This window comes from Astyanax mexicanus, chromosome 4 (genome assembly GCF_023375975.1).
Source record: "Astyanax mexicanus isolate ESR-SI-001 chromosome 4, AstMex3_surface, whole genome shotgun sequence".
Classification (NCBI taxonomy): domain Eukaryota; kingdom Metazoa; phylum Chordata; class Actinopteri; order Characiformes; family Acestrorhamphidae; genus Astyanax; species Astyanax mexicanus.
The window spans coordinates 21,841,478-21,867,663 of NC_064411.1; the positions used below are offsets into that span (position 1 = coordinate 21,841,478).

Genomic DNA, 26,186 nt, shown 5'->3' on the forward strand with positions numbered 1-26,186 from the left:
ATCTTTATCCTTCTTGTTCATGCTGGTCAGCCGCCTGGGTCATTCTTGTTTATGCTCCACCCACTTAATTTTTTTTAAATTTGCATAATATGCAAAACCTACTTTTGAGATCTTGTCTTTGCCTCCTTCACCAATCATGACATGTTTGGTGTCAAACAGTTCAGCAGACCTTACTCCTCAATAATTATAAAAAAAATCTTTACATTTGTAAACAATATGGCCGCCATATGCAAATTAGTTTTACCATGGTGCAGTAAAATGTTTTTAACACTTATAACTTTTGAATATTTAACCAGACACTAATACCACTTCAGACCTTTGATCATTACATGATTCTCAGATACCCTGTCAGTTTAAGTAGACATACACCCCCAGGGGGCGGAGCCAATGCTCGATAGCTGTTTCTCTAGAACCATACAAGCTATCAAGGTCATCCTTGGCAATTATTATCTATGGCCCATGCACTGATGGTACACCAAATGAAAATTTGATATGGACACTTTTGTGGTCACTATAAGCCAATCGCATTCCAGTAAGCTTTTGACAGGCTGAATGTTAATCAGGTCAAAACTTATACACTATTATTGATATTATTGGTTATTGATATGTGCCCTTTTATGCCTCACTGCTAGGCTCTCCAAATGCCCACTAGAGTGCAGCAAGAGACCACATAAAACCTGATGAACACTACAGCTCAATTTATCAATGCTTTCCAACTAGTTTACTCACACCACTCATCTAGCATTGTCATTATGGTCTTTATGGTCACGCTGGTCACCTAGCTTGGTTATGCTGCCCATCCAGCTAGGTAATTCTGTTCATTCACATTGGTCATTATGGTCCTGCTGGTCATCCAGCTTGCTGGTCAGCTTTGTCATCATAGCAATGCTGGTCATCCAGCTTGGTCATACTGGCCAAACACCTTTGCCATGCTGGTCATCCAGTTTGGTAATGCCGGTCAACCGGCAACATGTTTTAAGCCTAACTGGCCTCCAGGGGCCTCTTTGCCTGTAATGCTCGAACCCCGTAAATCGCCGCTTGCGGCTATATTTGTGTTTGTTATTACAGTGAAATAGCAAGTTTTCTGTTAAATCAGTAAGCTAATAAATGTTACTTGTGAAATTCCTCTTCTTGCCTGAACTTTTCCTCACTATAATCACTAAATCTTTCATTCTTACATTTAATATTTTACAAGTGGACTTTTATTTTGACGGGAGAGTCACATGACTTACCAGCAACTGTTGTGGTGGAACCGGATTAAGTAAAGGAAAATTAACTAAACTAAACTAAACTAAATTAGTGTAACTAAGAAATGTGTAGAGACTGATCACACAAACTTAAAAAGGAATTTCCACAGAACTGATTAATCTCAGGTGTGTGTTAGTGATGTGGGGGAGGGGGGGCAGGAGTGTGAGGTTCCTTTATCCTGTGTATGATCTGTAAAGCCCCCCCATCCCCAGCTCCGCGACCCCCTACTGCAGACTGCTGAGCAGAGCTAGGAGAAAATCCAGTGCTGGTGGTGTAAATGCTGCACATGCTGAAGGTGCTGAAGGTGGTGTGGGTGTAGGAGTGAATGTAGAACAGCGTGATGGAGAGATCCGGGTTATGTAGAGCCCCGCCCCCTCCCCCGCTATATCACAGTATACCCCATCACCGCTAGAGGGAGCCCGCGAGGGAGTCCTCAATGCATGGAGCTGAATGGAGCTAAACAGCTAAAACTCTCATTTAAAACACTGTATAACTACTTCTCTGGGGTTTTCCTTTAATTTTACAAAGTAGAACAAAGTATTTCACTAAAATAGGAAAGAAAACGTACCTCTATATTTCCATGTTCTAAAACTAATGTTTTGTATTCAGTAGATTTACTAGCATTACTGCTACTGATGCTGGAGTTACATACAGAGCTCATTTAAATGGATTAAAACTGCAGTTTATAAGCTTTAATAATTATCTCTGCGGTGATGCAACTTGTCTCATTTCTTTTATTGTTGAGATTGTGTAAATATGAGAGTTTGTTTAAATGTTTTCTTCTTGTTGGTACTTACATAGATGAAAATAGTAATCTACTAAAATAAATAGGAAAACATATTTAAATATAACTGGAACATACTTGGGTTGTGGGGGCTGCTGCTAAATGGTTGTTAGAATTGGGTTAACTGAACTTACATTAAACTCTAAAATTAAAGCAGCAATTGCAGTTCTGGACAGTATGCAGATCTCATTAGTCTTGATAATGAAGAGGTAGGACATTTTTCATGTTCTTTCTGTTTACATCTCACTCTGAGGAATTCGGAGCACTACAGAGCACTGACTGGTGTGTCACGGGAACGTGTAGGGTACTACAATCAAAAGTGTTGCAGTACTGAATACTACATACTGGGCGGTGTGTAGTATGCAGTACATACTAGTGCAGTATGCAGTATAGTAGTATGCCATTTCGAATACAGCCTAGGACTGAGATAAAGTGAGCTATGGCTAGCTGCTCACTTTCTCTTATTATGGCTAGACACTGAAAGCAGGTTTTACCTCTTTGAAAACTTGAATGATCTTAATTTGTACATCCGAGTATCAATTAAAGACATTTAAGGCATTTTTTCTGAAAGAGAACCGCGTTTAGGTGTTGGCTAGCGTTCATGTTTGGTAATTATAACTAGAAAGCTAGCTAGCAGCCACAAAGTGAGCCTCTGAGATTATCAACGAATAAACGTATAATAATAAAAAACGTATCACCATAAATACATGATATACAAATAAACAATTTCCATATTATCATACATCACATAAAACATTACTTATTCCCATACAATATGAAAAGTGACTTTATAATATCGTAATTTATCACCACCATATCCACCACATCTTACCTCAGAAAGAGCTGAATAACTTTCCAGTTGCACAAGCTTCACTTTATTCTGTTCAATGAATCAGTAGGAGTCGAATCACAAGAATAACTAAACCTAACTGTTTTTAAAACTTCACATTTTACAATTTTATATATAATAAATGTATGGTCAACATTTTCTAAATAAGACTAACCGAGTCTCCTAAATCTGAGTGACTTATAACTTTTGTACATTGTACATTGAGGTTGTTCTGAAGTGATGAATCAACCGAAGCTTCCTGAAGTTGACAGCAGATTGATTCATTTCCAGCAATAACTTTTTTTTTAATATACAAAAAAAAGAACAAAATAAAACAATAAATATAATGCACAAAAATGTGTTTTTATTTTAATGATTTAATTATATAAGTATTTCATTGTTGTACATAGATATGAACATCTGTGTGTGTAGTATGATGTGAGGTAGTGCAATTGGCTTAATAAATAAACACTTTTCCAAGGCAAAAACACAAGTGAACAACAGAATGAAAAATATGGAACAAAAAAAGTTCAGATAGCAGAATAGTTTGTTGTTAAGGGTGAACTGAAATGGACTTAGGGTGTAGTGAATCATGATAACAAATACGAACATTTGTTGAATAGCCCACCTCCATTCTCCCCAGCATTCTGAAATACAGCGCTGTTAGCTAATGCTCCCAATAGACCACAGTGCTAGTGATAGGGGCATAGCTTAACCCATACAAAAAAAATCACTATTTTTACACCATTAACAACAAACTCAAAGTAGCTCCACACTTCACTGGTAGAATTCCAAGGATGATGACATTTAAAGCAAGGCAGTGAGAACTTTAAAAGTACACAGATAGTTTATTAAAAACACTGTTTATACACACAGTGCCTACAGATAGTTTATTAAAAACACTGTTTATACACACAGTTCCTACTGATAGTTTATTAAAAACACTGTTTATACACACAGTTCCTACTGATAGTTTATTAAAAACACTGTTTATACACACAGTTCCTACAGATAGTTTATTAAAACACTGTTTATACACAGTTCCTACAGATAGTTTATTAAAAACACTGTTTATACACACAGTTCCTACTGATAGTTTATTAAAAACACTGTTTATACACACAGTTCCTACAGATAGTTTATTAAAACACTGTTTATACACAGTTCCTACAGATAGTTTATTAAAAACACTGTTTATACACACAGTGCCTACAGATAGTTTATTAAAAACACTGTTTATACACACAGTTCCTACAGATAGCTTATTAAAACACTGTTTATACCCAGTTCCTACAGATAGTTTATTAAAAACACTGTTCATACACACAGTACCTTCAGGTATTTTATTAAAGCACTCTTATACACACAGTTCCTTGTCGTAGTTAAGCCAGGAAAGGTCTGATGACAAGCACGAATTAATAGGTAGGAAAGGGGAATAGATTGGAAAATTAATGTTGGGGAAATGCATAACTTTCCAGTTGTTGCTGAAAATATCTCTATAATATTTATGCATTTTTAAGCATTTCTTGTCAGTTGACTTATTGTGGCTTGACTAGCTGAAGGTATTGTGTATATAAACTATCTGTGTATATAAACTATCGCACTGTATTTCGGAATGTTGGGGGAGATCGGAGGTGGGCTATTCAACAAAAGTTTATACTCGTTATTGGCTACAAATTAAGTCCATGTATATAACTTCTCCCCTAAACTGAAAAGGAGAAAACAGGGGATGGAAAAACAAACAGATTATGGGTCAGATTAGAACTGGATTTGTATGTGAAAAGACATTTTTAAGGCCTTATGCCTCTGTAAAAGCTGGGCTGCCAATAGAACAAATAACGCCTCCCTCATAGGAAATGTTTACGATGATTGGAAGGCACTTAATTAGCTGATCAGTACATTGTGTGGAACGATGAGCTCCTCCATATCTTCTGTCAAAAGGAGAGTGGTGTTGCTTCCCACAGAGACTCCAGCCACCACAATCCCACTTCTGTTTTTTTATCAGGTTTCTGCAAGTAAAAATATTTTTTCCAGTTTTCACCATTAGACAGTTGAATACCGAAAAATGACAGTATTTCTCATTTGTCAATATTTCCTGGGACAGCACGGAAGAAATGACACTTTAATGTAATCTAAAGTAATCAGTGTACATCTTGTATAACAATGTGAGTTTGCTTTGCCCTTGAAACAACTCAACACACAACCATAACAACATTAACACCACCTCCTTTAAACAGCTGCAGTAATAATTTACCTCACAATATTCAGATGTGTAATTTCTGTAAGCTGCAAGAGGGCAAGTTCTGCCAGCGCTGCCTCTCTCCACAGCGCCACCTCGTGGTGCTTTCCCTCTTCTTCTAAGATCAGTTCACCAACAGGAACAGGCCCATCTCTAGTGGCTTGCATCCGGGTTGAAATTAGCTATGAATAACATAGTGTTAAATAATGCTGTGAAAATACACTATAACCATACGGGGGACTAATTTTGTGGTACCACTTTAAAATAAGACTACCTTTATAAAGGGTTTATAAATGGTTTACAATTAGTTTATTAATGGTTACTAATTAGGTTGTAATAGTCTTAAAAATCATTAATAGTCAGTTATAACACATACATAGAAAGGGCAACAATGACCTGTTATGAAATAATGAACCCACAGCCATCTATATTGTTGCCCTTTCTATATATGTGTTATAACTGATTATTAATGATTTTAAAGCATTTACAACCTAATTAGTAAGCATTAATAAACTAATTGTAAACCATGTATAAACCCTTTATAAAGTCTTATTTTAAAGTGGTACCAATTTTGTTTTGTGGAAGAATGTATTTAATTTACCCTTAACCATTTTATACACAGTCAAGTCAGAATATTATGACCGGCTCCATACACCATACACCTATGACCATATACTCACTGAGCATCTTTTTAGCTCCGCTGATCATAAAGGACACTCTGTATTCCTGTATCTGTTTCTCTGTGTACTTTATTATTAAGTTTGCTTGGAAAAGTCAACTTACTGTTCTTCGTAATCTTCTTATTATTATTATCTTATTCTGCGCTCAAAATTTAATCACTATCTCCTCCTACAGCTTGTGACGTAGAAATACTAAATTTAGCAGTATCGTAGGACCTATACCCGATTAGGTTGCTTGTGCTTTTTAAGCGATATATCGTACGTTTTTCGTAAAAACTTCGTAAACGTGCACTTTTTTTCCCCATAGGAAATGAATAGGGGACAACTTTGAACATCCACATAGGTCACAATTTTTGAGATATGAAGACAAAAATCGGACGTTCTTTACGGAAATTTCGACGCTTTGACGTTTTCGTACAATTGTCGTACAAAGTTTTCCCATAGGAATGAATGGGGGGGCCTTTCTCTCCCCTGCTCTTCCAGTACTGTGTGTGTTTGGAGGAGCTGCTGTATGGAGCAGATACTGATCAAAAGTTTGGACACCCCGGCACCCCAGCCAGGGCTTAGCAACCAGTTAGCAACACCTTAGCAACCACCTGAAAACATTAGCAACTGCATGGCAACCACTTTAGAAATGATAGCAACTGCCTAGCAATCAAATAGCAACAGTTTAGCAACCACCTGAAAAACGTTAGTAACTGCCTAGCAACCATGTGGAATATGTTAGCAACTGCCTAGCAACCACAATAGAAATGATAGCAACTGCCTATCAACCGATAGCAACAGCTTAGCAACCACCTGGAAAACGTTAGCAACTACCAAGCAACCACTTAGCAACCACTTTAGAAATGATAGCAACCGCCTAGCAACCAGTTAGTAATCAAAAGTTTTTAGATTTCAGCATTTAATCAAAAGTTTTTAGATTTCAGCATTTAACCAAACGTTTTTGGATTTAAGCATTTAACCAAATATTTTTGGATTTAAGCATTTAACCAAAGGTTTTTAGATTTTAGCATTTCATCTAAAGTTTTAGCATTTAACCAAACATTTCTGATTTAAGTGTTAAAATCCTCCACATGTGTCTAGGAAGAAAAATATGGAGAACATAACACATGGCTATCCTAAGTCAAAGAGCCAGCAGAGTTTAAGTAAGAAAGAGGAGAACAGGCAGTAAATAGCGGTACAAAAATCTGATTTAATTTTAGCTTCCCACCACTCATTTGCACATACAACAAACCATGGCAGTATTTACATTATTTACATATGCTGTATAAAACAACAAAGAAAGTACCACTCTGGGAAATGTAAACTATGGACGGTGCTACAGAAAAGAACACAACAAAACATAACCATATTAAACTACCTAAAGCCAAATTAAGTACAAAAAGAATATAAAGAAAAGATACTCCCTAACTAATAACCTAAATACAAGGGGTAGCACCCGCCCTCTTACCTAGGGACCGATACATGATGTAAAAATGTACAGGTGCACCTATTTTACCTGTTAGCATACCCAGGTGGTACAGAGTTGTCTTTTAGCCAAAAAGAGGGATTAAGTTAACCACATCAGAGAAGTAATACAATAAAATTAGGCTACAAGAGCGCATTGGCCTTAAAGCATACCCCATGGTTCTCTCTCTCTGTCGGCCATCTTGGTTCAGGTCCTTTTGTAGTCTCCACCCACAACTCTCTCCCATGGCTCACCTGAGAGAGAGAGAGCGAGAGATAGAGAGAGAGAGAGATACTGCACGTAAGCATTTACCCAAAAGTTTTTGAATTTTACCATTTAACCAAAAGTTTTTGGACTACTTCTCAGCCAAAGTATTTGTATTCCACAATTTAGCCAAGGTTTTGGGCTTTAGAATTCAACCAAATTTGCTCCATTGCTTCATCAGTAAAAAATATTTTAATTCCAATTTAGTCAAATAAACATTTTTACTGATTATAATTTTGCATAAAGTGGATTGGAAAAAGAACAGATAAAGGTAATATATAAGATGTAAACGATATAGGTAAGATTGTGATATCAAGACTTACATATTCTTATGTATTCTTAAGTATTATAAAAATGAAATAGAAATTATGAATTTCAAGATAAAGCTCCACCTACTGTACCCACCCAGAGAGCATAGACAACTGTACTTTTAAATACTGTGCATAGTATTTTGATTGTCAGTTGCAGCCATAATTATTCTGATCAGCTCAGATATTTTGTTTTGATGCAGGAATACGAAGCCTTTTTTGTGTTGCTGCTCTCAGTTCTCTGTGTAGCCATGTGTTGGGGTTGTTGCTTTGTCTTTAGCCACATAGGTTAGGAGATGATAAGGAGATTCTGAGACTTCTGGTGGACTTTGGTAGTTCACTGGTGCTTGGAAGGGTTCTCTGTGCAGTCTCTCGACTGTCCATTGTGGCTGTTGGGGTGTTGTTGTCCCTCAAACAGAAGTACATACAAAAAATTGTTCATTTGTGATTAAAAGTAATTCCATAAATGTTGTTCTAAGACACTATAGGGTGGGCTTTAATTCATATTAGCCCCCCCCCCAATATCAAACCCACTCCAACGCCCTTGATAGCAACAACCGCAACGTCCACCACTTGCCAGCCCTCTGCCTGGGAAACCAGGAGTTTGGTGATACATTTCACTCGGATGGGAGACTCCTTTTTGTAGGGCGTCATCGGCCGTGAAAACATTCTGTGTAAAGAAAAGAGCACAAACATACAAAATAACATGTTTATACTATTTTATTCATTATGTTTCACTTAATTTATTGTATTACCCATGATTTAACGGTTCATATTCAAATATTTTATTAAACTATATATTATTAAACTGTTTTTGGACTAAGTGGGGCTATTTTGCTGTTATTGTTCTGTTGTGTAACGCTTAGCACTGATTAAATATTACATAATAAAAAATAATATGAAAATAATTAAAATAGATATTTTTTTACTTAGCAGCACTTGTGTCCCCATTTTAAAGTGTCTGGGTGGAAACAACACCACGCATCTCTACCAAGCAATTAAAAAAGATATATTTTTATCTATTTTCATATTATTTAAATAGTACCAAGCGTTACATATACAGAACAATAACAGCACAATAGCCCCACAAAACCCAAAACAGTTTAATATTATGGTTTATTCTCCCAACCAATCAACAAATAAAATATTTGCATATGAACAGTTGAATCATGGGTAATACAATAAATTAGGTGAAACATAACAAATATTTTATATTTAGTCCGTTGTGCTCTTTTGTTTGCAGAGAATGTTTTCACAGTCGACGACTCTCTACTAAAAGGAGTCTCCCATCCGGGTGAAATGCATCACCAAACTCCTGGTGCCCCGGGCAGAGGACCAACAGTTGGTGGACGGTGCGGTTTTTGGGATGTCAATCAGACACATTCCTAAGTGATTACTTATTGGATAGAAAATGCTGTGTGGTAATCTGAAATTCTGTGCTGAGTATTTGTTTATAAACAGTCTGACACTCTTCTGAGGTAGAAATCAGACAAAGAATAAATCTGCTCTGGGAAGTCATTGATTCTGACCCACCTGAAGATGAAGGCAGGGGAGAAAAAATAAAAAAATTCCCGCACCGACCGCGCCGTCTGCGTCCTTAATAAAAACTTTTAAGAACCAGGGAATGGCGAATAGTTTTATACAGTGCATGTGATAATGTGGTTTACAAATCAGACATTAAAGATAATGAACGTCTAGCATAAACTATTATTTATATCGTCTCATTGCTGTGTGCATCTGTAACAAAACATTTATAGGAACTATTAAAATAAAGAAATAGATTTGTGAGCCTGTACATACATAAGTGTAAATCATCCATTACAGTGTTGGACAAAGTTTATATCACACTATCGTTTGTTTTGTTACAAACAGTATAAAAGCTACTGCCGGTGGCTAAATGGTGGAATGCCAATACTTTTGGCTGATTGAGCTGTGTGCAAAAACTTTTGGTTAAATGCTAATATCCAAATACTTTTGAATAAATGGTGGTGCAGCACAGATATGCCTCTTTATGGTTTAGTATAGCTTCAGTCCAGCAGTGTAAACTCTTAAAAGCAGAAACAGTTATGATCATAAACCTGCCAATTATGAAAAAATACTTTCAAAGGGTTTAAAAGGGCTTAAATAGATTTTAATTTTTTTTATAAATACAATGCAATGCAAATGCAAAACACCACAAAACCAGCAGAAAAATAAAGAAACCATAGAATATTTGTTTTAGCAGGGAAAGGATAGTAAGCTTAAATGAAATGTGTTTAAATTCAAAAGACAGGTATAAAAACAATTAAACACATTTTATTTTGAATTAGTTTAAACACAACACATACATAAACAATCAAAAATCAAAAACACAAACACATGCCCTCCCGCCCACCCAAAAAAACCCTAACAGAACATGCTAAGAAATATTACAATATGAACACAAAAACTTGTCAAATTACCACATTATGGTTCATTAAAAAGTGGGCTTTCAATGTTTAAAATGACCTCCCCTTCCCTCACAACAGTTACTTTTAACGTCACCACTCCACACAGTGGCGGGAACGCTGAACTCCTCCATGGTGTCACTGAGGAGAACAGTCTCATCGCCTCACGATCTCCATCTCCACTGTGATCTTCAGTGACTCTGGTTCCTGTAACACAGAACATGGTGATAGGAGTAAGTTTTAACAGTCTACATTCTTTTCTGGTACAACAGCACAACAATAAAGTGTTAAACTACGGCACTGTAGTTATTAGTAGTGATGGGTCAGACTCTTTGAAATAAACGACAAGCGCTGACTTCAGAGAGTGAGCCAATATATACATATAAATATAAACGTATAAATTAAAGTTTTACGATGATACATATAAACCACAGTAGAAGACAGCATAAAAATATACATTAAGGAAGAAAACTAATGATAGAAATAGTGAAATACTAACAAGAGGCAACAGTGAAAGCTCCTCATAAACTCTTACAGTTTTTAGGCATTTCTTATTCATAGCAATCTCTAAAGGTTTTCAAAAGTAGAATAAAGTCCAGTAAGAAGATATCAAATCAAGTATTTACAATGATGACCGGACTCAGCCCAGTGTCTTTTTGAACGTAGGACCAGGTCTGGGCCTTATTCGGTTTCTGACTGTGCTGGAAGCTATTGCTCCGTTCTTTGGAGAAGAGCCGCGGATTTAATCCAGCAGATTTACGCCAGCAGTTTCAGGTCAGTGGCATTCTGCTCATTCGTTGATACTTGCTTTTGTTTTCTTAGCGATTGTTATACTGGAGAAAAAGTTAAACAGCACAAATATGTTCTCTATACAAAGCCTAGAATGTATTATGTTTGATTACTGGGTAATGTATATCTCCTCAGTTTAAATCAGCTCAGTTTATTGCAGGCCAGGCTCAAAAATTGAGCTCAATCAGTTATTAATTTAATCCATGAAAATCTTTTATTTCCAAAGAATACTGAACATGTTTATCTCTGTAAAACCCTGGAGGAGTTCTTTCAATCTATTAGTGTTCCAACACTACAAAGCTGTACAGCTCAGTACATCACAGTCAAATTAGCTCAGTTTATTGCAGGCCCTGAAACTGAGCTCAATCAGTCATTATGTTCATCCCAGACAAAGCTTTTATTTCCAATCATAACTGCAGTTGTAATGCCTGAGTTGTGTTCCTAATTATACATAAAACTCAATTAAATTTCACATAGTTACGATGGTATAAGAAAGGCTGGGCACCCCTGATATTTTTTAAGATTTTACTTTATAAATGATTGGTTGTATAGATAAGTTTCAGTTAAATACATTATATTCATATATGTTTTTGGCCTATAGAAGTAGTGACATAAGAAATATTCAGTGTATGTAAATATATAGCTAAATAAATAAGTAGTAAGTACAGCTGAGATAGCTTTAGGAATTTTGTTAATGAGCTTTTGGGGAGAAAGTCAGGTTTGATGGGGAGAGTGAAGGAAATGCACCGTGTGCTGTGTACAGCTTACAGTGTGAGCTGTTCCACCAAACAGACACTAGAGTGTAGTATGGGAGCATCAGGATCCAGTGTTGCGTTTGTCTGCTCTCTCTGGCAGCTCCTTCCCAGTGTGAAGCCCCGCCCTTCAACCTGAACTAAAGTGGAGTCCCTGCATGTAGCACCCTCTACTGCTCTGATAGGGTATTTACTTTTAGCATTTTTCATGACTTTATACAATTATCACTTTACAGGCCAAAGTTATATAATACTATATACCTATGTGTTTTTAATTTGTTTTCCTAAGTGCAATGCTTTAGAAAATGCATTTTTAATGTATTTTATTTAAATATTACATTTAGTTTGAATACTGTAGTGAATAATAGTTTAGATACAATAATTTCAGTGTGTGGTGTCTAGTACATTTTGTCCAAAGTAAATCCAGTATGAGAGGTGCCACTTTTTATGGGTAAAAGATGTTTTTCTTTAGTCCCGTCATCTTTATTTTTGTCAGTGGTGTGCAGTAAGGCCCTTCTAACCCTTCAGGGGTGACAATAGGTGCATGTAAATCATTACATAATATTTAATAAGCATATATTTTATAAATTAACTAAAATAAAAAGCAACTAATTCAAACTGACAGTGACTGACAGTGGCTGTGAAAAAACTCAATCAGAGCTGGAGGAAGAAACACTGTAAGGAACCAGGATTCAAATATAAAAGCACTAACATTTTAATATTATTCATTTGTGTGAAATCAAAGTAATTATTATGTTGTATTTTTGTATGTTTAATTATTGTATTTAAGTATAAAGAAAGTTACTTTAGATACCAGTTTTTGTGAAACTAGGAATGTTGCATATGAAATGTTATTTATATTTATTACATTGTTACTTTGTGATGCAAATCATTATTATGTTACACATTTTCAGGATGTTTTTGGAACATTATATGTGAAAAGTTTATCCTTTCAGGAATACTTTAAAAATATTGCTGAATAATAATAGAGATTTTTCTGATAACTGCCCACTAGATGGAGACTCTGCTGTGTTGTTTTGTGTTTAAATGAAGACACACCTGAAAACATTCTAAAATCTGACTAAACGATCTAAAAACCAGTCTAACCAGTTAATGTGATACACACCTCAGAAATACCTTCAGTTTATGAAGAGACGCTGCGTTACGACACAGACGACTGATTTTACTGCAGAATTCAGAAATATAAAGGTAGGATTAATATTTGATTAACTTTAAATGATCTAATTTTTATAAAAATATATTTCTTCTTACACAGTGAGTTTAATCTTGCAGTCTTGTTGAAGTTTGTAGGTTGAATTTTACTATGTTGTAAAAGAATCCCTGTGTGAAACAATAATGCCTCTGTTTTGGGTGAAGCTGATGTTTAGCTTTTTATTAGACAGATTTTTATTAATCTCATTATTTCCATTAAACCTTAAAAGAAGGAAGTGGTTTGTGGGTTTATGTGGAAATCCTTTTTTGTTTCTTTGTTTGGTTGAAACAGTTCAGTGTCTGAAATTTAAACATTCAAATACAGTCATGGCTAAAAGTGTTGGCACCCCTGAAATGATTTCTTTTGAGAGTATTGTAAATAGACACACAAAAAAAAAACAGAAAAAAACACCATATAAAATATATATAACATTTCAAACAAAATTCCAAAATCAGACCAATCTAAATTATTGGCCCCTTTAAAATAATATTTGGTTGCACACCGCTTGAAAAAAAAAACACTGAAATCAGTTGTTTCCTGTAACCATCAACAACCTTCTTCCACCTCTCAGCTGGAACTCTGGACTCTTCTTCTGTAATCTGCTCCAGATCTCTCGTATCTGAAGGGTTTCTTCTCCCAACAGCAGTTTTAAGATCAGGTTTAAGATCTCTTCACCGGAGTTCAGTATGATTTGGGTCTGGACTCAATGCTGGAAAACATCAGAACTCTCCAGCTCTTTGTTTTGATCCGTCTCTGGGTGCTTTTTGAAGTATTTTTGGGGTCATTGTCCCCTGTTTTCTGGGGGTTTATATGATATGGGGATTATGGCTGTAGTTCAGTGGAGTCTTTAGTGATTGATCTCAGAAAACTGGAATGCAGCTCAATGCTAGTGATTAGCCGGATCAGCAGTGAAGGTTGGAGGGTGGAAGCTGTTTTCAGAGCTGAGTTAGCGGCTGATGCTTGATAACAGATGGACGACACTGTGCTGGTTAGATTATTATATTTTATATATTTATATATATGAATATTATAAGTAGGTTCTGGGGTTTGATATGTGTAATGTATGGGGGATTTTAGGTTTACCTGAAGTTGAATAGTGTAATAAGGTCTCTGGGTGTAAGGTGGATCATAAAGTGGGGAGGATCTAAAAATTGGGTGCAACACAAACAATTTATTTACACAACATGAAAAGTCAAACTAAAAAAATGGTAAAAAATGAAAAGAAAAGGATGGTGTAGGTTATTTGCATGCACACACTTTACACACCCTACTCAGACTCACTTTGGAGAAAATGTAAAAACTGTAAACCCGGAAAAGTTGATTGAACTTAAAGAGTTTGAGGCAAGTGATTGCCTACATTTTTTAAGTAATGCATACTACAGAAAATCTGTTCATTTAGGTAAGTTCAATGTAAATGCCTGTAAGAAACCTTTTGAGTTTAATTAATTTAAATCTAAAATAGTTATACTTAAAATGTGCTGTAGTGTAAACTGTTCTACCCGGTTATTTAAACTCAACTTTTTAAGTGGTTTTTTTTACTTACATTTGTTGTGAAAGCTTAAAAAAACATATCATGATCAATAAAGAAAATGTATATTTATTTTTCCTCCTTTTTATTTAAAATATTTAAATTTAGAAACAAGACAGTACTTTTAAGGAACCTACAACCTACTCTTAACTCTGGCCAATTAAAAAAAAGTAAGTAAGTAAGAAATGTTGTTCAGAATTATTTTTTTCAACTTAATACATTCTCAACATGTTCTGTGGTAGCAATTATTGAATTAAACAAACAAAAAAATAACATTAATCTAGGTATTTTGCAAAATACAATACATGCAATTTTTGGTAAAAACACACATTTAAAAATACAAACCACAAAGTGTAACAGCAGAACATTAACACTGTTAGCTAGTTAGTCTAGTTTGGATACTATCATGCTCAGAGTTTTTCTCAAAAGCTGTTTACACAATAATATAACACAAAAATCCACAAAAAAATACATTGCATTTTCTAACTTAAGATAAGCCTCAACTGCAAAAAAGAAAAACGTCTCTTGAACATGGAAATCTTCTTACAAATTCCTAAATGTAAAAAGAGCTGAAGGCAGGAAATGGTGTCTTGGTTAATGGAGTCAACTGTAGGATGTCTGTAGATCTTCTCAGAAGAACAGAAAATAATAAAATAATAAAAATAAAATACAGAAAAAAACAAATCATGTTGTTTGAAAGTAAAAGATTTTCTAGCACCTTCCACAGAACAAGCCCAATGAGAATCTGCAGGGGCGTGGTCTGAACTAAAAAGTAATAAAAAGTTTCTTCAACTTAAAAATACTAATGTTCTCAGTGATTCTCTCAAAGTAGGAGACCAAACTAAAAGTGTTTAAGTTATGCAAAGAAAAGGTTTTTTTTAAAGTAATTTTTATTCAAACTGTTCGCACAGAAATAAATGATGGGTTATCAGGGTAGGAACAGCCACATATAAAGCAGAAGCCCCGCCCCCAAAGACTCCATTCTTTCTGTCAGGGTAAATTATAACAACAAAACCACAGTTCTGTATTACTGTTTAAACTAGGTTACTTCAAACAGCCGTTACCCATAAGTATTATTATATTACTGATCATGTTCTATAATTTATACATGTCCATTTTTTTCTGTTCTTCAGGTTCCCCTGAGAAAAGTGAGCCCCTTTCCCTCCCAATCGGTGGAACCTCCCGGTGGGTTAAAACAACCCCTGAACTGGAGCGATTTGGGTCCCCAGCTTTATTAAAGACAGAAACAGGAGGTCTGTACACACACTCTCCATCACTCTCACAACTACACTCACAACTACACTCACACTCACAACTACACTCACACTCACAACTACACTCACAACTACACTCACACCACTACACTCACCCTCACTCTCACACTTACAGTCACAACTACACTCACAACTACACTCACCACTACACTCACACAACTACACTCACACCATCTATCAGTTCAGAATTTGAGAAGATATAAAAGTGAGACTGCAGAAATGATCAGAGGGAAGATTCTGTAAATCAGTCTGTATATTTTATCAGGAGTCAGGAATCTGGATGTTCAGAGTTGACTTGAGTTTATTTACACAGAAATGTATAAGAACAGCTGAGTAGATCAGAACCAGTCTGTCAGGTTCAGGAGGCTTGAAGTTTAGAACATGACTGTACCTGTTCTTTCTCTCAGTCTGATTGACTGTGGTGTTTAAGTTGTGTACTCGAGTCTCAAGACCAAAAACGGGCGGTCTCAGTCTCGTCTCGGACTCGACCTTGTTTGGAATCTTGTCTCGGTCTCAGGGTGAGGTGGACTCGGAGACTGTGGACGAGACCGGCCGAGTGCGAGTCCTCTGTATGAGGTGCAGCTCTGATAGGACAGGGAACACTCAGATATATATATATGTGTGTGTGTGTGTGTGTGTGAAGTTGTGTGTGTCTGAGTGCAGGCGGTGAGACGGGAGGGGGAGGGGTGACACCCTCAGATCAGACAGCAGTCAGGAGCTAAACATCAAAATCTTCATAAAAAACAACTAACTTTTATGCTAAAAAGTGCTCAGAAATGTATGCATCATCACAGAAACTGCGTGTGAAATCTAAACGGGCCCTCCACTTTGACATCGATATCGTCCAGTTATATAATTACACACACACACACACACACACACACACAAAATAGGCGCTTGCATTCAAAACTTCTCTCTCGACTGTTGGCGGTAAAATGAGGCCATATTCACTGTGTTTTGAAAGCATGGCGCTGCGCACGGTCCGTTCACTAGGAACTGCAGCTGCTGCTGTAAACAAACTTTTACTCTTATCAGAAGATTAGCAGGAGCTGCTTGAGTGATTCTGTTTAGGAATTGTACATTAACTCTTCAGTGGAACATGCTCTTTTTTCACTGGCTCACTGGAGTTATACTGGAGAAACATTCCTGACCTTAGCGACAAGCTAGCTACAATGCTAATGTTACCGCTAAGAGTACTAAAGCTAGTGACAAGCTAGCTTACCTTAGCAATGAGCTAGCTAACCCTAGTGATGAGCTAGCTAACCTTAGTGATGAGCTAGCTAACCTTAGTGATGAGCTAGCTAACCTTAGTGATGAGCTAGCTAACCTTAGTGATGAGCTAGCTAACCTTGGTGATGAGCTAGCTAACCTTAGTGATGAGCTAGCTAACCTTAGTGATGAGCTAGCTAAAATACTAGTGTTACCAGGGAGAGAACTAAAGCATGAGCTAGTTAACCTTAGCGACAAGCTAGCTAACCTTAGGAATGAGCTGTTTGAGGGCAAATTTTGATTGTTTTATTTTACATTTTATAACAAAAATTAATAGAATTTAATTCAGCTGACTTCGTGTGGTGACTTCTGATTATGTTTTAGAAGAGACACAGATTAGTGTAATTTTGATGAACAGAGAAGATATTTTAATGTTTTTATTTTTTAATCTTAATCTGGTCTCAGTCTTGACTCAAACTCAAAAATATTAGTCTTGACTACATTAGTTGTACCAGAGGATCAGGTACTTTATTTGATCTTATTTGATGTCCTTACTTCGTTGCAATGTTGTAGATCAGACTCTAGGTTTCTTTCCATTTCAAACAAATCAGGATATGTGTCTGTCCCACTCCCTCCACTGACTCACAGGGATTTCTACTTGTGTATCTTAGAAAAGATATAACAGCCTGGGTAAAATATTCATTTTACAGCTTTCAATGTGAGAGCTTGACAAGTATTTTTTTTTCCTTTTTAACCTCCTCAACACCCTGTCTCTTTTTATAGGGCTAATAACACCAATTACATTAAAAGCCACTACTTTTACACCGTAAAGCATAAATTACACATGACATTTTGTAAGGTCAATGTGAATTTGTGGATAATGACTTAATTTAAATTGTATTATATGTGTACACAACTTTCTTAATGTTTGAACAATTACAAGAGATACTTTTATTGTTTTTATATTTATTTTAAATTGTCCTGTTAAAAAATATTTATCATTGGTTCATATACTATATCTATCAGAAGCAGATTATATCTGCCCAATATCATTTATTTTACTCCAATATTCAATACACAGAGTGCATTATTAATATGATGGCATGTTGAATCAGATTTTTCACAGTAATATATGTATACAGAAATAGAGGGTCAGGTGGACGGGTGCTTGTGTTACAGAGTGAACAGGGTGGATTTAACACAAAACTGCTTCACAAGACTCAGTGCTAGATAGTGTAAATGAAGCATCAGGCTGGAGGATTAACACAACAGTTCAGATATAATAAAGAAGACATTGTTTAGCTGTTTAATGCGTCTGAAATTATATTTAAGTGGTAAATTAAATGATTTAGTGGCTACGGGGTTTGAACAGAACAGATGTATTGGGAATAAATAAATAAGGATCATTATTCAGAGTAAGGTTTATACAGGTCCTCAGATACACACTGATATTCCAATAAATGTGATTATTTTATTATTCTTTTCTGATCGAATAGTGAAAGTGTTAGCTAAAATAACTGCATTTATAATTATAATAATTATAACAAAACAATGATACATAAATGAGATGTATTTATATGTAAATGAGAGCTGTTCACTGAGACTGTGTAATGAACAGTAAATGATGATGAGCCTCCATAAATACAGTAAGTTAAATGTTAAACCCTGTTCAGATCAGCTCAGAGGAGATCAGTTATACTGCTCTTCTTCTTCATCTGTTGAAGCAGTGGATTTACACTGCAGTGATTTTACAGAGTAGCAGGTGTTGTGAGGTATTGTGCTACCTTGCTGAACTGTGCTTTCGTAGTGTATTTTTAAAGATGATATAATAAAAAGCAGCATATTAGAGCATTCTCCTGGCAGGAGTGTAGGTAGCATAACTGAATAGCCTAAATCACTGTATTGTTGTGAAGTTAAGATAAAAGAGGTGATTAGAAACAGTTTTTATTTAGTTTGTTTTTAAATTATTTTTATTATTTGTTTAATTGAGATTTAACCCTTAATTAAATAATGACAGTGAGCTGTGTAATGCAGTCATGGAAAACAGAATCATCATGAAAACGTTATAAAGTGTGGGGCAGAGCATGCGCAGTGCGGGGAGGAGCACTTTTGGACGGGTAGAAAGAACTCAGCAGAACACCGGTCTGAAAACTGGGGGGGGGGGGGGGTGGTTACAGCTGTGTGGGAGAAACTTCAGACTAATGACTATTCAAACATTCCATTCGTCCCTGTGATATGACTGGCTTACAATAGCCGAAAACTAACAATAGCTCCGCCCACCCAGCGCCTATTCGCTTTGAGAGCAAGGGGCGGGCCTTAGAGAGAGACAGGTGAGACAGGTGAAGGAGGGAGTGAAAGTAAGTTCAGTCTCCTCCATTAGAAGAGGATTGAAGTCCGGATTCACTAGGTTAAGTTCAGAACTGAAGAGAATGTAGAACAGAACCGTGTAGCTTAAAGTCAGAACCGGTTCTAAAGGTTCCTCAGATCCAGAACCGGTTCTTTAAGCTCAGCTCAGTGTCCGATTCCACTGGAAGAACCAGATTCAGCATGGAGATCTGAACCGGGCCTGGATCAGACCTGGACCTGGTCTAGATCAGACCGGCTGGAGAACAATCAGCTGTAACAGATCAATAATGCTGTAAACTGAAGAGAAATGCGCAGATATAGATTGATATTTATTGATCACAGTGTAGTTTATGCTGTTTAAAGCGCATTACTGCTTAATGTGGACTTTGATCTGCTGGGGAGATAAAAACACGGAGCTGCTATAAAGGCGTGTTTATATGCAGTAGCGCTGTTCAACCAGCAGGGGGAGCAACGGAGCTCAAGATCACGTGGTGTGTTAGTGTTTTTAATCCTGCTGTTTTATATTATCCTTAAATAATCTCTCTATTCTGATTCAGTAACATTTATAATAATATTAATAATAATAATATTATAAAAAATAATAGAACTGTGTGTATATTTATAATGTTGTGTAATGCAGTAATATTACTAATAATAATTAAATTATAATCATTATAATAACAGTAAATGTTTCTGTAATCAGTAGAATAATGTGTAATGAGGGTAAATCACACTGTTATGTATCGTTCTCTGTTTGTTTTGTTTTGTTAGTTTATCAGGTTTTGTTTAATGCAGTTCTGATGATAATGTCATTATTGTAAGAATAAAGGTTTTATTGTAACGGCTGATCTGTTCTCAGGGGTCGGTGTCGGCAGTGTTCAGCTGTGTGTGAATGAAGAAGAGTAAATGATGGATCTTCAGAACTCCAGCAGTGGAGGAGGACCTCCTGTCCTAAAGTGAGTAAATTAAGTGATGGGTTTAATATGTAAAGTAGTTTTGTATTGTAATGGTTTCAGCTCTAATCCTGGAGCTGTGATCTGAATATTTTACAGTTTTTAAATATTGAGAACAGAGTTTCTCCTGGACCAGAGTCAGAACCCTGTGCTGTATTTAAACACAGAGAAACACTTAACAAACCAGCCTGTTATTCTTATAGTAGAAAGTGTTTCTAATCTGTATTTAAAGTAAATATCTGCCTTTAATATCTAATTGTTAATATTAATAATATGTTTCCTTCTGGCACAGTAACAGTATTAGGTGGTTGCTGTAGTGATTTTATGCTGTTGCTAGATGGTTGCTACGGTATGGGGTGGTTGCAAATTTATGTTACAAAATATCGTCAATATTTCTTAACATAAATGTGATGATTTGCTCAAAATCTGGATCGGATTAGTCTGTAGTGAAAGTGAACTCTGAACCAGATCCATTGTGAGGATCCGTCTCGGATTTTCCCACACGCTGTCTGGGTTTACATTAACATTAGAAATGAGGAAATCCTGATGTGCTGCATTTATATAGATCAGATGGAAGTGATTGGGTTTGTTATTAAAGCTGTGGAATGAAGCTTCTCACAGAAAGACTTGTTCTATTCTGTTCTGATCTGTATCTCTGTTAGAGTTCAGTATAAAAATATACCTTTTAGTTTATAATACAGTATAATTGTGTAATTGTGTAGCTCTTACCAATAAATGTTATTAACTAGTCACAGATCTATAAAATACATATAGTAAATATGATCTAATCAGGTGATGACATTGTTACGTCACATTACTCCACACTTTACTCTCGTCATGGATCATCATTAAGATCTGTTTACAGGAGGAAGAGAGCAGCATCTCCAGCCCCCAGTGGAGTGTCTATGAAGAGTGATTGGTCCATGGATCATCTTCAAAAGTTCAGCAGTGGAGGAGGACCTCCTGTCCTAAAGTGAGTAAATTAAGTGATGGGTGAATATGTAAAGTAGTGCTGGGCGTTAAAACGTTATCGATATGTATCGCGATATATATTTTCCTCGATTACACTGATAAGCTGTGTGATAGGATTCGATAAACTTTATTTTCTATTTCCCGTTTAAGCTGCGCTGCGAACAGGTGTAGCACGCGATCGGGCAGCACGCTTTACCACTTTCCATGTAAATTAACGTTAACTTCAGCACGAGTGATGGGTTAGTATATAAACACACAGAAAAGCAGCACTTTCCATCTTTTTTCCTAACCCTCACTGTTTCTGTTAGAAAACCCTGAGGGCAGAATTCTCCTGTTTCTGTTTCTCCTCTGTCTCTGATTACTTTGTGTTTTTAGTTTTTAACAGGTAGAGAGTCTGATGTGCTGGATATTTTACTAAATACAGAAGATTATATAATCTGTGTAGCTGTATTTGAACGGAACTAAACATTGCTGTTACTGAACTGGATGAGTATTAAATACACTTGTTAAGTAATGTAAGTCTAGTCTACTGAAAGCCAGTAATGTTAGTATAAATCTGTACTGCAGGAGAAGTGGATCATTTCAGAAACTTGACTTTATTCCTTCCACCTCCATTACAGGTCACTTGCTTTAAAATATTTAAACGTTAGCATTATTTAAATATTTTAAAGCAAGTGACCTGTAATGGAGGTGGAAGGAATAAAGTCAAGTTTTTATTCAAGCTAGTCAAGCTATTATTTTAATAAACATTAGCAGTACATAATCTCAAAATAACAACAAATATAAAATCGAAAAACAGTAAAACATATGTAATACATACTTTTTATATGACCAAAATTTATTAGACTAAAACTAGACTAAAATGTTTGTTTTCATCGACTAAAACCTGACTAAAATTAATAATATCCGATAGACTAGAATGTAATTAAAACTATTATACATTTTAGTCAAAAGATTAAGACTTTAACTACATCAAAACCACCTGTCAAAATGAACACTGATATTACTCTTGTATTTTGCTTTATGTAGCTGCCTGCATTCAGGGAGGGGAATAATCCCTTGATTAAATATAATTTTAGAAGTGCTATGGGGATTTAAATTAAACAGACAAATAATGTAAAGGGTCTGATTTTTTTTTTAGAGTTTATATATTTGTCCCCTTGTACTTGTCTTAAGGGCCAAACATGTGGGGGGGGGGGGGGGGGGGGGGGGGTTCCGGACCTGTGTGGATGTATAATGACTTTTTTAAATAAATTTAAAAGCTGTCTGAGCACCTTGTACCCACCTGGCAAGATGTGGATATCCTAGTGTCTGTCCACAAGGCTCTGAGTCTGCTAGTGATTTTGGTCATAACTCCCATATTCTCTCACTTATGAGTAAAAAGAAACCTTTAAGTGTAACAGAACGTTATTAAATTTATATTGTGATACATATCGATATCGGCTGATATGGCAAACTATATCGTGATAAGACTTTTTCCATATGGCCCAGCCCTAATGTAAAGTAGTTTTATATTTTAATGATTTCAGCTCTAATCCAGGAGCTGTGATCTGCATATTTTACAGTTTACCAGAGTCAGAACCCTGTGCTGTATTTAAACACAGAGAAATGCTTAACAAACCAGCCTGTTATTCTTATAGTAGAATGTGTTTCTAATCTGTATTTAAAGTAAAGATCTGCCTTTAATATCTAATAGTTAATATTAATACTTATTATTCCATATTGTAGTGTAGAGTGTAAATATGTTTAATTCTGGCACAGTAACAGTATTAGGTGGTTTCTGTAGTGATCTTATGTTGTTGCTATGGTGGTTGCTATGGTAAAGGGGTGGTTGGTGGGTTGTTTGCAGCTGGCGAGGTTCAATAACCAGAACAGAGCTGATCTGGTTCAGGATGGTGGTAAGAGGATCTGGTCCAGATTTTTGAACATACATGTGAAGATTTGCTCAAAATCTGGATCGGATTTGTCTGTAGTGAAAGTGAACTCTGGACCAGATCCATTGTGAGGATCCGTCTCGGATTTTACCACACGCTGTCTGAGTTTACATTAGCATTAGAAATGAGGAAATCCTGATGTGCTGCATTTATATAGATCAGATGGAAGTGATTGGGTTTGATATTAAAGCTGTGGAATGAAGCTTCTCACAGAAAGACTTGTTCTATTATGTTCTGATCTGTATCTCTGTTAGAGTTCAGTATAAAAATATACCTTTTAGTTTATAATACAGTATAATTGTGTAATTGTGTAGCTCTTACCAATACATGTTATTAACTAGACACAGATCTATAAAGTACATATAGTAAATATGATCTAATCAGGTGATGACATTGTGACATCATAACAAACACAAATATATTAAACAATATTGTTAAAGAAATTAAAATATGTATATTTATTAGACGAGCGTTTTTCAGTTTGGGGCAGCTGACAGAAAGCTTCGGGACGCTTCTGGGACGGTTATGAAGAAGTTAGTCTGGAACCTGTGAATAAGTTTTAGTAAAGGAACACATTACTCCACACTTTACTCTCATCATGGATCATCATGAAGATCTGTTTACAGGGAGAAGAGAGCAGCATCTCCAGCCCCCAGTGGAGTGTCTATGAAGAGTGACGGGTCCATGATTCATCCTCCAAACTTCAGCAGTGGAGGAGGAAGCTCTGGGTCTCGGTACATCACTGCACTAAACTACTGTTCTGTTCTGAGAGTGAAGCTCTTCAGTTCCTGATCTTTATTAAAGATGTGCTGTGTGTTGGAGTTTCACTGTGTAAATGCTGGAGTTTCACTGTGTTTAATGTTAACAGAACTGAAACCCAGAGAGGAGCTTCTCCAGAACCCAGCTGTGTTTCTATGAAGAGTGACCAGTCCTTCGATCATCCTCCTGATCTCAGCAGTGAAGATATGACCTCTGACCCACAGTGAGTGAAACATCACTTACATCATTTACTTTTACTATAATTTACCTTTTTAAAGCATATACACACCCTATATACACACCCTCACACACCCTCACACACACTCACCCTCACACACACTCACCCACACAGACACACACACACACACACACACACACACACACACACACACACACACAGGAGGTCAGTGTGAGATTCACTGTATGTAATGATCAGTGTACACAGCTGTGGTGTGATGGGGAGGCGGGGTTTAGATTAGACTGACTGACCTGAACAATGAGAGTAAATTACAGTATCATTATATATCTATATTAGGGGTGTGTAATTCTGATAAAAACAATATCTAAATCATTTTTGTAATTTTGTCAGATAAAAAAACAGTTTTGCATTATTCAAAAACATGTTTAGAAAAGTATTATATTGTAATAAACTACACTTCTTAAATGATCGTAAGATTTGCTTATTAAATATATTAATCAAAACAATATATTCAATATTTAAACATTAAACTCACACCTCCAAATATTGAACAGTGCACCATGTGACCTACCAGATATTCTTGAATAAAAGCATCAGTGTTAGAAAAGCAAAACTAAATTATATTTAAGTTATATCAATAAAATAAAAACATTAATTGTATTAATCACAACAATATTCTGTGAAGGGACAACAATCATTGTGCAGTGTGTTGTGTCTGGCAGACAAGATTATTTTTTGTTTTATTGCTAATGTCAGTATAAATGAGAATATTTTAATGTGCTGAGTAACTGATTTTAACTGAGAGCTTTAATGGAGGAAGTAAACACTAGAGTAGCTCCATATTCCACCTTTAGCAGCCTGGAACGAGAAAACATGCCTTCAGCTGTGTGTGTGTGTGTGTGTGTGAGAAAGCATGGGGAAGAGAGAGAGAGATTTGGAGGAAAATGAAGCGTGAATGAAAAACCCACAATGGTCACAGAAATAACATCAATTTGACAAAAGTAATACTAAATAAAAATTCTATGAAAATAAGTAAATGAAAATCTGACATTGATTTTCAACTGTGCTTCAACATAATTGTTTTAAAAAGTAAACTCATTAAACAGGCCTTGACAAAAATTATGGTACCTTTGAAAATAATGTGACTAAAGCAGCTTGATGTTCCTGTGACTACAGTTCACATATTATTCAGGAATTTAACATCCACAGGACTGTAGCTAACCTCCCTGGACGTGGCTGCAGGAGGAAAATTGATGACAAATCAAAGAGACGGATAATACGAAAGATAACAAAAGAGCCCAGAAAAACTTCTAAAGAGATTGTGAACTTTAAGCTCAAGGAGCATCAGTGTCAGATCACACCATCACTGTTTGGGCTAAAGTGAACTTAATGGGAGACGACCAAGGAGGACACCATTGTTGAAAACAAAACATTAAAAAGCTAGACTGGAAATTGCTAAACTACATGTTGAGAAGCCACAAAGCTTCTGGAACTTTTTGTCAAGGCACATCAGCTCTATGTTTACAGACAGAAAAATGAAGCATATGAGGAAAAGGACACTGTCCCTACTGTGAAACATGGTGCTTTGCTGCACCTGGTACAGGGGGTCTTGAATCTGTTCAGGGTACAATGAAATCTCAAGACTATCAAGAGATTCTAGAGAGAAATGTGCTGCTCAGTGTCAGAAAGCTTGGTCTCAGTCGCAGGTCATGGGTCTTGCAACAGGATAATGACCCAAAACACAGCTAAAAATACCTGCTGAGAGCTGCAGGAATCATTTAATTGCAGTGATTACCTTAAAAGGTTGTGCAACAAAATATTAAGTTAAGGGTACCATCATGTCTGCTCAGGCCCAGGTTTCATGAGATTTCTATATATATTTTAAATAATTCTGTTGAAGCATGGCTGAAAAGCAATATCTGACTTTCATATGTTCATTTTCATAGCATTTTTATTTATTATTACTTTTGTCAGATTCTAATTATTTCTGTGACCATTGTGGGTTTTTCTTTCATTAACCGCGGGGTACC

General features: G+C 36.0%; 3 protein-coding genes across 3 annotated transcripts in view; 2 read left to right on the forward strand and 1 right to left on the reverse strand.

Annotated features, from left to right (window-relative positions):
* LOC125801413 (zinc finger protein 239-like) overlaps nucleotides 1-26,186 on the forward strand; it is a 181,851-nt gene that overhangs the window by 22,069 nt on the left and 133,596 nt on the right. The gene's annotated exons all lie outside the window — the stretch shown is intronic.
* The window catches only part of LOC111197605 (zinc finger protein 239-like), a 270,756-nt gene that overhangs the window by 3,547 nt on the left and 241,023 nt on the right, over nucleotides 1-26,186 (reverse strand). The window lies entirely within an intron of this gene.
* Nucleotides 15,414-26,186, forward strand: part of LOC111189489 (NACHT, LRR and PYD domains-containing protein 12-like) — a 382,248-nt gene continuing 371,475 nt past the window's right edge. The window contains exons 1-5 of the mRNA XM_049477064.1: nucleotides 15,414-15,763; nucleotides 20,199-20,295; nucleotides 21,146-21,265; nucleotides 23,825-23,932; nucleotides 24,067-24,180. Coding sequence (XP_049333021.1) covers nucleotides 20,246-20,295; nucleotides 21,146-21,265; nucleotides 23,825-23,932; nucleotides 24,067-24,180 — 392 coding nt within the window. The 5' untranslated portion in view covers nucleotides 15,414-15,763; nucleotides 20,199-20,245. The remainder of the gene's footprint in view (nucleotides 15,764-20,198; nucleotides 20,296-21,145; nucleotides 21,266-23,824; nucleotides 23,933-24,066; nucleotides 24,181-26,186) is intronic.